General features: G+C 38.2%; 1 protein-coding gene across 2 annotated transcripts; it reads left to right on the forward strand.

Moving 5' to 3' along the window:
* Window positions 1-767: 767 nt before the first annotated feature.
* Window positions 768-7,428, forward strand: RB195_020201 (uncharacterized protein; the record flags this gene model as incomplete). 2 transcript variants are annotated; one of them, XM_064188406.1, is made up of 20 exons in its annotated part: window positions 768-896; window positions 1,027-1,179; window positions 1,241-1,378; window positions 1,434-1,559; window positions 1,613-1,687; window positions 1,743-1,807; window positions 1,896-1,956; window positions 2,022-2,112; window positions 2,170-2,254; window positions 2,343-2,424; window positions 4,034-4,126; window positions 4,192-4,295; window positions 4,397-4,580; window positions 4,654-4,779; window positions 5,439-5,561; window positions 5,882-6,044; window positions 6,282-6,364; window positions 6,995-7,074; window positions 7,136-7,232; window positions 7,285-7,428. In XM_064188406.1, 20 exons carry the CDS (start codon window positions 768-770, stop codon window positions 7,426-7,428), a joined length of 2,202 nt encoding a protein of 733 aa, XP_064044287.1. The 2 variants fall into 2 exon arrangements, with proteins under 2 accessions (XP_064044287.1, XP_064044288.1); XM_064188407.1 differs by having other exon boundaries at window positions 1,440-1,559.
* Between the last annotated feature and the right edge of the window lie 5,355 nt (window positions 7,429-12,783).

A 12,783-nucleotide genomic window follows, 5' to 3' on the forward strand; every position in this document is an offset into this window, starting at 1 on the left:
ATTCGAAGAGATTTAACTGGTACAACAAAAAAAAGTAGATAAAAAAGCACAAAGAAGTGTCCAACATACAAATTGAGTATATTCACCGCTATGAGTTATAGTCGAATCGAAACGACCTGACCTCTTGTGCAATTGCGGAAGCAGTCCGACTGGAGCTGGTGAGGGTGCATCTTTTGGATTGAAACCACACGCAATTTCACTCAAGCTTCCATCGTTCGTTCCGACGAGAGAGTTCATGCCGAGACAGTCATAAAGCATAATTACTTACTGAAATTTATATCCATTTTTATCTTCAATAGAGATTTCCGTAAGTTCCCATCAAGACCCCGAAGCGGTACTTGCTCTCATTCGAAAACATCTGGCAGACGGAAAATAAACGTTATTGGTCGTAGAGCACGGAGAGTCACATATTTTTCACGACAAATCTTTCGGAATATGGACAAAACTTGTACGGAGCCTCTATGGGGTCCCATTTTGTTCCTATAAGCTAAGCGATTGTGATTAAACTTTTCGAGATTTTCCCGTCTATCATATTCTAGATTTTCTGGCATTGTTCATGTTCTAGATTTTCTGGTGATTCTGGATACGTGCACTGTTATCCATTTTCTGGAGCGGTCTCTTATGTTGTTTTTGTTACTGATGATTATTTCTTACTAACCCTTCTTTCGTAGATTTAGTTTTCGATCTACTATTTAAGTGTTTGCCGAGAAAGTTGTGGACTGATCCTCCTCGTACATTTATATTACATGTTTAGTTGTGTTACAGCCATGGCCATAATGGGTACACAAAAAGAAAAGAAGAAAAAATTCAAAGGTAAAAAGAAGGTAAAAAATCTGTTGGAAAAGAAAGCGAAAGGACTGAAGCTGAATCAGGTTGACAGAAGACGTCTCGGGAAGGTATCGGCTTCTCTAATTCTTAAGTTATTGAAATATGCTCAACATAGATTAGAGTTATTGGTAGAAAACTATAGAAATGAGAAGCTTTTGTTTTCTTCCTGCGATTGTACCATGTCAACAACTTTTACAGATGGAGGAGAAGATGAAGTTCAAATCCCAACTTCGTGATAACGTAAAAGCTGAGATGAGAAAGCTGCAAGACATGGAACAAAACGATACGGAAGAAACTATATCAATCAATCCAGCACCTAGCCAGCCCAAAGAAACAGCGGCCAACAAGAGGGTAGCTATTTTCGTTATTTGATTTTCAAACTTCTTTGCTTAACTTCTTTTCGTTTGTTTAGGTGTCATTCAGTGGAAACATGGAACGAGTGAAGGTTTTCGATAAGAATGTTAAAGATTTGGTCATTAAACCATCATCTGCTTCACCTGGGAAGGGTATCTTACGAGCAAAAAATTTAAAAGTTCAACATAAGAAAAAGGTAATGTTTCTTAAAGTTCTTTTTTCTTTCATTTTTTTCGCTAACATTGGTTCAGTTGCAGAAGGGGACTGAAGGAACCCCACCCAAGAAAGCAAAAACTGATGAAAAAATGGAAGTAGAAAATATAGAGGAGGACAGCCAGGAGAATCCCACTGTAGCTAAGAAGAAGATCAAGATCCAGGTATTTCATTTGTCTTCATTCTGTGCTCCTTTTTCTCTTGATTTATTTTCTAGGTGACAAGAAAAGTTAAAGAGCAGTTGATGAACATGGATAGAAAACAGAGGAAAGCGTTCCTCAAGCAGCTCAAGGTGATCTCTATGCACTTTCGTATTGCTTAATTCGTCCTAATTTCTAACCTTCAAGGCTCAAAAGAACCCGCATTCGGATCGTGCCATAGAATGCAAGTTATTGTGGGAGAAAATCAGGAGGTTCGTTTTGAACTATCTACAAATAAGTTGCCCCAACGACGCAATATCATGATTTTCTACCATTCATTTCTTCATCAATTTATTTAAGCAAGAAAACCACGAGTCAAGAAAGAGATGAATGTGTTTCTAAACTCTTCGGCTTAGTGAAGGTTTGGTAGATATGTTATTGCATTTCCACATGTTTGAATACTTTAATCTGAGTTTCCTTATTTAGGGCTACGCTGCTAAGCTTATTTATCCACACGATACTTGTCGAGTGTTTGAATGTTTGTTGGCTCTCAAGAGACCCGGGATCACATCGGCAAGTAAGTGGATTCTTCACCTGTAGTTATTTTGCAGTGATACTAATCGTTTTTATTAAGTTTTTGACGAGCTTACACCGGAAATTGTACGAATGACTAAGAGCAAATATGCTCACTTCTTCGTATTGCGCATGCTTAAATACGGGTAAGGATATTTACCGATTTACACTGTTAAATTCTAAATATCACTCAACATACATGTTGATTTGAATTAATTGAAATGAGGTTTTTAGGACCAAAGACCAACGAAATACTATTATTAGAGCCTTTCGAGGACACGCAGTTTCTCTCATGCGAATAGTCTTCGCCGCAGAGGTTTGCTAGCAGTTTTTTTTTAATTTAGTGAAAGCTCAATTTCCTTTACCATTGTACTTCGAACAAAGTCTTTGTACTCTCGAAAAAAACACTTCGCATCACTTCCAGTTTATTGCTGTAGAGATAGATCCACTCAGCAACAGGGGATTTTCGTTGTTTTTACTTCATTAACAAGTGTGTTTGTTCTGGTGACATTTGAGATTCACAACCTTTCCCCATTCCATAGTCAAACTATGGATCGCTGCTAATCAGTTCATTGCTGTACGTGGTGTTCGAGATCATAGGTGCGATAGGGAGGAGCTGAACCCTCCGCAGGTCAAGGGGATCTAGCTCATGGGGTGCTGGTCAAGTGATGAAGATCTCTTCGCCAACTGTCCAAAAATGAAGCGGTCGGAACATCATTTCCGACCATCGCATTTATGTTCGAGATTTTAGCTATTCTTTTGCTTCATTCTTCAATTGAGTAGTGGTGAAGATTGAGCAAGGCGTGGTCACTATTGCTCAAGGTGTTAACGAAACACTGATCAAAACGGTGGTCGAAGCATAACTGCCAAGGCCTGGATGATGTTTCTTTCGCTCTGTAAGAAAAAAGCGACTTTCGAGTGAAGAAAAAAGGAAAAGGGATATTCATCTCATTCAATTCTTCGCTTTAATACTGATGAGTGTTTGCATAGACTATCAGCGATTATCTAAAATTCCCTCAGTTGGCTAAAGAAATCAGGCAAAAGATTAAGGAAAAGCTTCTACTCGTAGCGAACATGAGCTATTCAGGCGATGAGCTGGAGTGTCAATGGTTCTTATAAAGAACGAAGACGAAGTCAACGCTCTCGCACCTACAAGTAGAAGTTTGGCAGCGATATATCTACCTATAATTATGCACACTAGTTTGGTCTCGACAGGCTTAGAGTGGCATTTGAAGTATCCTGTAGCTCATTTTGCAGTAAAACACCCTGTTGAACAAGGCATCTCACGCACAGAAGCGTAAGGAGTTTCTTGATGGACACTGAGAAAAATCCTGGATCTACCGAGATTACCTCTGACGACCTCTCCTTTTTCGCCTTTTTAGTTTTCTGATGGAAACTACTGCCGTATCTCCTTAGTACTGGTCGAATTGGAGAGTAACCTTTACCGAGCAAACCCACGAATGCGGTGGTGATATCAGCTACAGAGCTACCGAAACAGACGTTATTTCGACGGTTTTGCGAACGTGCATTTAGATTGTATTAGCGACTCTAATAAACTGTAATGTAAGTGTTGCAAACATTTAGAACTTGGTGAAAATGGATCCATAAGTGTTGAAACTGAAGAAATAATGTAGTAGTCATAGCGCACAATCTCTATCATCATTGATAGGGGTAGTCTTGGGCACTAATAAATTTATTATCTATGAGAACCTAAAGACCACCGCTTCGTTACGGGAATCCTGGATTAGAGTCAACCTTCAGATTTGGATTAGACATTCAAACATTTGTTTGTTTCTTCTTGATTTTATTGTTTGCATTGATACATACATTCGAAAACCGCTGCTAGAATACATATTTTTTTTATTCTTATTTGTAATGGTGTTTTCCTCTTTATTTTTACGCTTTAACAATCATCCTTTTCTTAGGTCCTTGAATGCGCTTACAATGACTATGCAAATGCCCAACAAAGGTTCGATATTGTGTCGGAATTTTACGGGAAAGAGTTCGTAATTTTCCAGGTAAGAGTTTTTTTCTGTCCAATTATAGGTTTAAAAACATTGTAAACAAAGATGTGATATTGTAGTCTGATAAGCCTCGAACGCTTGATGAGATTGTAGCTGAGGAACCATCTAAGAAGAAACTCATTATTCAGCATCTTGAGGAGCAAATTTTTACATTGGTTGATAAGTACGTTTTTTTTGATCTTGACTATTCCTCGTTCTGTTGGTATAGATACAGTATTTTCAGTCATGATCCCTTTCTTACCCCTCTTTATTCTGCATTTTCAGGACAACAGTACGACTTTCTCTATGCCATCGACTACTGAAGGACTTTATTTGCCATTGTGATTCAGACCAACGCACGAATTTGATAGACTCCCTTAAGGATAGGATTCCAGAGCTTGTTCACACTCCAGATGGTGCTTATGTTGCCATGAAATGTATTTGGAATGCTAATACCAAGGATAGAAAGGTTAGTGCAGCATTTTTTCTTCGTTCTTTGTATACTCTGACCATAATCCTTAAGGATGTTTGTGCGTTTTCAGCTTATTGTCAAGAACTTCAAAGATCTTGCTGTCAAAGTGGCAATGGAACACTACGGACATCGAGTTCTTATGGCCGTTTTTGACAGTGTTGATGATACTGTTCTCGTAAATAAGTATATAACAACTGTAAGTATTTCTTCCGCATTTTTCATGACTGTGAAGCCATCATTATTGAAAACGGATAAGATTTTGGCGAAACCTGAGTAAATGAGGCACAATGAGGTCTGTTCAAAGGGTCCGTATGAACTCTTTGGTTTGTTTCTTCAATGTTCACTTTCTGGACGGTTACTGGGTCCACTTCCAAATGTTTTTAGTATAGGTCTGTGTGGCAAGTAGAGTGTTTTTTCTCGTTTTTTTAAAAGACTTTAACATTTTGAAGAAAGTTACAGAAGTTTTTTCTTGTTAATAATAATACTAGTTTTTGTTTAGCAAGTGGATTTTCATGCAAATAATTCAATTGATTCACGATTCGCAAGTGGGTCAAGGGCACGGTTTTCATCTAAGGCTAATACTTGGGAAGAAAGCCTCGTGAAATATTTCTCTACTTCGATAATATTTACTATGTTTGATTTTTATGTAATCGTGTGATACTCTGGTATATCTGATTTTGTGAAATACGCTGCAGTTTTTGGATTTCCATTACAGAAATTATTTACTAGTAGTCTGAAGTTTTGAAGCGAAGACTAGCTTCAGTGATGAACTCGGTTTTGATCATGCATTTTCGAATACAGAAGCTAAATTCTTTGATATCATCACAAACTTTGTTAATTTTCTTTTGTTTTCAGGAACTTAGCAATGAGATGAATAAATTGATATTGGACAGCTGGGGAGAGAAGGTGATCCATTACATCGTCCATCCACGTGACGGGCGTGGAATGCCTAAGGAAGAAATTGATCAGCTTAAAGAAGTATGTCGCTTGTGTTTTTTGCACTTTCACGGATTTATATACTACTAAGTAAACATTAGCAATGACGTGGATTGGAACTTTTTCTCTCGAATGAGATTAGGGCTTTAGACTCGTTTCTGTTGTGTTTAGGAGGATTTTTTTCACAATAATTATTTAACGTGTTCTTATACCGTAAGTCTCATGTGGAATTACAATCAGCTCGCTTTTCCTATGGGAAGGTTCTTTTTCTATAGGTTTCATTCAAAGAAGCATTACACTTTAAGATCAATGGTCAACGATAATTTTGAAATTGGCTCCGTGGTACTTCGTAATACTTCTAGGGGGACTCAAACCAGTTCAGTAAGAAGGAAAAGAAGGATCGTTATTCCGAAATTTACCGACACATCTGTGAAGGACTTTATACCTATCTTGCTGCGAACATGGAGTCGCTCATTTTTGATCACAACAGGTCCAAATTCATCGCTGCGTCCTTAGAAACAACTAGTAAGTTGAAGATTTGGACTGTTTTTTCAAGTTATTTGTTTCTACAATTAAGTCAAAATGTCCTAAATCATGACGCAATTGCGTAAGCGGTTGCGCTTATGTTTGATACTTCGCAAGTTCTAATGGAGCTGCGGAGGGCGTCACATCGGGCGCAATACCTTCATAGTTTACGTAGAAAAGAAGTCTATTCGTTTTGATGCGATTATGAGACAATGTGCCACAAACAATGCGTTATAGGTGCTTACGATCTATTCGACCGACAAGTTCCACCTGAAATGCGGAAACAGTGCAACGAAGCCATTGCCAAGATAGCCAAGCAGGTAGCTCCCGTATAGTTTGTTCTTGTCAAAAGAAGTATATGGTCAGCGTTGAAGTGTTGTGTTGGAAGTGACGCTCTAGGTTTTAAGTGGAGACAGGCACTCGTTGTCCTCTCGATATGGCAATTTATTTTTTGTGCGATGTCGTAGCTTTTTTTTTTGTTGATATTTTTCTCTTGTAATAGTGGATGATTAGGAGGATCACGTGAGTAGCAGCAGCAAGCAAAATCCTTCATTGTTAGCTTTCTAGATATTGTAGTTCTTTTGTATTGGAGTTCTGCACCTTTTTCATGTTGTTGATCAGAATTAGCGTTTTCTCGTGGTCATGTTCGTTGCAGTGAGTACAAGGAACGCTAGTCATGCTAATTAAAGTTGAGAAGAAAACCAATCAGTGCGAACTGAAATTACTTTTATGTCCATGCAGGTGTAGACGAAAAAGAAAAAAAGCTATCAAAAAACAAAGGGAAGAAAGGCATCAAGCAGTCTATAGACTGTCGATCAATCGTTATATCGACCGGAGGAGGCAAGCCAGTAGTCGCTGAGATCAATTAATTGTTCATGTAAATAAACATTGGTTTTTTCTTAACGAAATCGGAGATCATTCAGTTCAATTTTTTATATGTTTGTTTCTAGGAATTTATTCCAATGGATAGCCAGCGTCTTCACCTAATTGAACACCCAGCTGGAAACTTCTTGTTGATGGCTGTGCTTCGGTATGTTTGTTATTTTGTTGTTTTTTTTTCACTCAAGCTTATTATTTCGATTTTTGTTCAGGTGTGATCAGTCTCTGCCTGAAGAACAACAGCTGTCGGTACAAATTGTCAACTCACTTACGAAGGAGGAGCTAGGTTCATGGATATGTTGTAATAAGGTCAGCCTCCTATCAATTTTCTTCTCATATGTTGCTATTTTATAATATTTAGGGATGTCATGTATTGTTGAAGATGCTTCAATGTGGATCAAATATTGTTAGGGAAAAAATAAAGGATGCCGTGAACATGAAACAACTAAAAGAGTACACTTTCCGAGGCGCCACACTACTTGTCCAAGAACTCGCCAAGAAATAGATGTTAGATTTTAGTTTGTCTTGTTATTTTGTTGTTAGTCTTTGCTTGTGACTTTCATCTTATTCCGGAGAACATAGTTGGTGACTAAATGCATCGTAGGCAGGATCCAAGATTTTTTGCTACGTGCGAAATTAGTTCCGTCGATGGTTTTTTTTTGGTGGGAAATATGATTTACTTGTTACAACATCCACTTTGATATTAGACGACCGGGGCAGGTGATGAAGCGACCTCATGTTCTGTATTGATAGTTATTGATAATTGTTCTTGTTATGAAATACTGTTATCCGTTGTTTGTGTTGCTGAATGGCACGGAATGATAAATTTTGGTACATCTTCATCTGTTATTTAACGCTTCGACACTAGCGTCATCTTCAGTGGTTCGTTATTTTGGGATTGTTTGCAAATGACTGTTAAAAGGTGTGCACTTCATGTAACGTTACAAAGAATACTTCAAAAACATTTTTATTCACGCTAACTTCGCATTAGGAACCATAATAAGGCGCAGTTAAGTTAGGAACACGTTCAGAACCTTCACCTTTCATGATTAATTGGGAAATGGTTGGTTCTTAGATGGTTTGCAGCAATTATTACCACCATTAGCGATATTTTCACGTTCGTTTGTTAAACAAACAACGCGACAACATATCCATTTGTGTTTACCTCGGAAAACATTGAATTCAGGATGTGAGTTAATATGTTGCTGAGACAAGTAGACCTCTTGAAGACAAAATTGACATAGTGTGGAAATCTTATGGAAAATATAGAGATAAGTCGGAACGCGTCACTCTTGTGCACGTAACGCATCTACATGCGAGCGTTTGAGGATCAATAAGAACTCCTAAACAACCTGTACAAATAAAATCAATGAATAGGCTGGTGAGGGGACCGGCTCATAACAAGTTATCTCCAACCTTAGGTAACGATTTACGAGCTTTTGATAATATTTTGCAATTATTATGATGATTTTCATTCACTCTTCATGATCCTCATAATTCTTCATAATCTTATTTCTGGAATAATAGCGGTTGAATTTCATTCTGAGTATTTTCGTGGTCTTTCATCTGAAATAACGTTGCAAATTAGCGATATTTGATGTTCATAGGCTAGAACACAGATTAGAAAATCTGAACCACTTTTACGTTTCTGATGATGACCATACCATATAATTTACTATTCCAACTAATTGCTTGGCGGACAAACACAGAAGCGGTCAAAAACTGTGCCTACGTGGTGCTAACTCAGCATTCGCAGAAATTTTGGATTACATTGGGTTCTTTGGTTTAAAGGCATCACCCCACGAAGGTCTGAGGTGGTGCAGATTTCATTTGGAGTATTCGTATACGGGATGGGAGACTACGGAGAAGGGAGTGATTCCGTCCATTTCTTCCTAATTGCCGTAAAAACGGCCCGGAAGATGCTGCGCCGCACAAGGCTGGCGCGCTCCAGTCGAACTCATTGTGGAAAATAGTGCACCAGAACGTCCGAATCCGTATCTTCCGGGCCGCTTTTTACGGCAATTGGGAAGAAATGGACGGAATCACCTCCTCTCCATAATCTACTATCCCGTATACGAATACTCCACCTGAAATCCGTACCACCTCAGATTCGTGGAGTGATGCCTTTAATAAAGTGATAAATGCGGCTGTAGCGCAGTCGGTAAGGATCGATCGGAGAACCGCCCTAGTGCTCACCAAGCCTTTCATCCCTCCGGGGTCCGGGGTGACTTCACACATCAGCTAGCTATCGCAACTCATTGTCTGGGCCAGTTACACGTTCGTGAACCTCAAACGATTCTGAATTGAAGTGAACGTGGGGGCGCATCCCAAGCGGATTGATTAACGCCAGACACTTTATCCTTCATCTTTGGTTTAATAGTTAGGATTTGGACGTGGATTTCTATTTGAAATTTTATGATGTGATTTGATATTCTGGATTCAGTTAAATAATAATACAGTTAAATCACCATACACATAGTCTCCTGCATGCCATGAGGTGAGTGCTCTGATTTTTGCAAATCACTGAGGTCCCGGTAGAGTGTTCTGTTCTCTGATTACAATCCTATTATAACAGCGCTCCAGGACTGTTCCTTCTGGTCCAATAATACAGCATCTGCCCCTCTTTGCGATATCTATTGTTGGAAAATGAGGCACGTCTCATGTGAAGAGGTCTCAATGTTTGGACATATCCTGTCGAGGTCAAGGGTCGCAGAGATTAATCGGCAATTTCAAGATCAGGTTTCACGTTGTGGGACTCATTTTTGTAAAGTGTTTGTTGTTTTAACGTAATTTGTGCTAATACTTCTATTATACATCCTGTAGAGAAACTGTAAACAAGCAAAAAACTTTGCAAAAAACAAAAAAATCTGAAAAAAAGTCTCTTGATAGTACCCATGACATTTGATTGTCATTGTGAAGCAAGAGACAAGATTGTTTACAGTCTCTATATCCACTTACGTCTCGTCGTTGTCGTCGCCTTGGACAGAGCCTAGAAAGTCAAAACATTTGCAAAAATATCCTCTCGAATACCTCATCCAGAACAAGTTCTCATCCCCCAAGATATAACACCCGGAACCAAAAACCAAAAGAGCCCAAATCGTCCTGTTTACCTCAACAGCCACATCGCCGTGATGTTAGCGAGCCTCCGCGTGGTAAAATCGCCCCCGTAATCGTTTTGATCTACGAGATCATATGTGGGTCGTATCCTAACAATAATTAGGATACGACCCGCATATGATCTCGTAGATCAAAACCCGCTAAGGTCTTATCACAGAGCTTGCTCATCGCCGTAAAGGGGAAAATACGCACAAAACATAAGAATGTGGACATTTATTTATGCAAAAAGTTGGGAAAACCTCGCAACGAAGTCCATCATCGATGATCTATGTAAGAGAACTAATTTTGGACTCATATTTACCTGTTTTCCACGTTACTGTTTTTCTCATAGTTTTCCATAACTAATATTCATAAGATTATTTATACTTATATTTTTAAATTCCACTTTTCACATCGGAGAAGGTTCTATCCCTTATAAGTTCAATCAGTGTTGTTTATGTTTTCTCGTTGTGCCAACGAAGTTTTGGTGAAACTTTATTATATTTATATTACGATCTAATATAACTTTATAACTTATCATAAACTTTATTATTTCTATTAACCACTGTTGTATCTTATAACTGGGCAGAGAAGAAAATCCTCGAGGAATCTAGATTGTGCAAAAGACATTATGCATTAAGATTAGGAAAAAAACCTTAGAAAGCGCTAAGCGGGAGAAAGGTTACGTTATCAAACAAATGTCAAAGTCATTTCATTTCAAAGAAGATCCTTTTGTTTGTTCTTTTGTGAGTAGCTTTTCTTTTTTTTTTTTTTTGCTTTTTGTTTTTTTGTGAACTTGTGTTGTTTTTGACGAACTTTACGAAGAGCAGGAAGTTTTGCATATTGCAAGGAATTTTTGCGAACGAAGATTGTAATCTAATTTTTGTTCGATAGATTTTGCAACCTCCACGAGAACTGGTCCCTACTAGTGTTACACAGAAACACTAGGTAGGTAATACTAGATTTCTTACATTTGTTAGTAAGAAATGCTTTATGTTTAATACGATTCCCTCTTCGGTAATCAAAATTGTCCTTCACTCCCTCACATGCTCTCGGGGAACAATTTTCGTTCAAATTTGGATTTGTTTTATCATTGGCTTTTTATATCGTAGAGACGTATAAACATCCTGTGCGATCTCAACGTTAAGCAACTTTTCGTTTTTTTTTTTAAACTCTGTTGTTTGTTTTTGCTGCAGAGAGGTAAAACAAACGAAAAGCGAAGCAAATATGTGGATGGAAATGAGGCGGGGACCAGTTTTCGCATGAACTAGTTTTTTTCAAAACGATGCTTTCTGATATCAGTTGCGGCAAAGTGCTTCACAAAAACAGTATTTGGAAGCTCTGTTCACGAAATCTTCGGAGGTTGCAGTTATGAAGAAGTTTTCAAAGGAGGATCCTTGTATAACAATGGTGTTATGAATGATTTCGATATGCGGAGGTACTGTACTTGTTCAAAAATAACCTGTACCTGTAATTGGAACAGTTTTTCACCCGAAAAATTGGCAATTAATTACATCTAGCGATACTTGTTAAAGGTAACGCCCGTCCTTTAAAGGCATCACCCTCCGAATCTAAGGTGTTGCAGATTTCAGGTGGAGTATTCGTATACAGGATGGGAGACTATGGAGAGGGGGGTGATTCCGTCCATTTCTTCTTAATTGCCGTAAAAAACGGCCAAAAAACAAAAAAAAAAAGACGATGCGGCACCACACAAGGCTGACGCGCTCCAGTCGGAATCCTAGTAGAAAATAGTGCGCCAGAGCGCCTGAAGCCGTATCTTCCGAGCCGTTTTTTACGGCGATTAGGAAGAAATGGACGGAATCACCCCCTTCTCCATAGTCTCCCATCCCGTATACGAATACTCCACCTGAAATCCGTACCACCTCAGATTCGTGGACTGATGCCTTAAACGGAATATTCAGGCCATTAAGTAATTATTAAATAATGTAAAAATATTATCACGTTTAAAAATGTCCACGGTTGATTGTTGTATTGTGCCTTATTGCGTCAGAAATACATTTTATGAATTTACAAAACGTTTTGTTGAAGTAATTTTGCCGACTATAATCTATTCTATGAAATCCTCTCTGTCACTCAACTTTAATGAGGTGCATATTAATAGAATGTACTTATTTTATGACCTACTAAGTACACCGTGAAAATGTCATTCCTCGAACGTGAGTTAATCATATTACGATGAGTTAGTGAGCTTAATTTACGTCATAATAAATTTTTTAATTTTTTTTTCAAGCGAACATTTCTTTTTATTATATTTTATTATTTTATATGAAACGTAAGACTTGCAATAGATCCATGCAGAGGGCTGGAGGTAGCTGCTCTCCTCTATAATTCGTACCTATTTAATTTACGGCAGGGTATTCCTATATGGAAAAAGTTGACCCTACATCTACGTGCTTCACAAGGTCGCCCCCACCCCTTCGGTCCCTCTCCTTCCCTCCCCCTCTCCCTCCAATGGATGTGGGTCCCGTTTCTTTGATCTCTTCTTTTTTCCTTTCCTTTTTCTGGGTAGAATGTCTTTTAAGGAGAAAATAGGAAGGACTAAGGAGAACAATCTCACTTGAGGATCAATTTCCGTGCTTTTAATTTCACGAGGAATCAATGTTTGTGTACTTTTCTTTTGTGATTAAATTTTTTTGCTTCTTTGTTTCTTTTGCAATTGATTGCTATATTGTATTTTCTGTAATCAAATTGAATTGTAATTAAAAGAGCTTTTTTTGTAATTTTTCCACGATATGTGTGTGCT

This window comes from Necator americanus, chromosome II (genome assembly GCF_031761385.1).
Source record: "Necator americanus strain Aroian chromosome II, whole genome shotgun sequence".
NCBI lineage: Eukaryota > Metazoa > Nematoda > Chromadorea > Rhabditida > Ancylostomatidae > Necator > Necator americanus.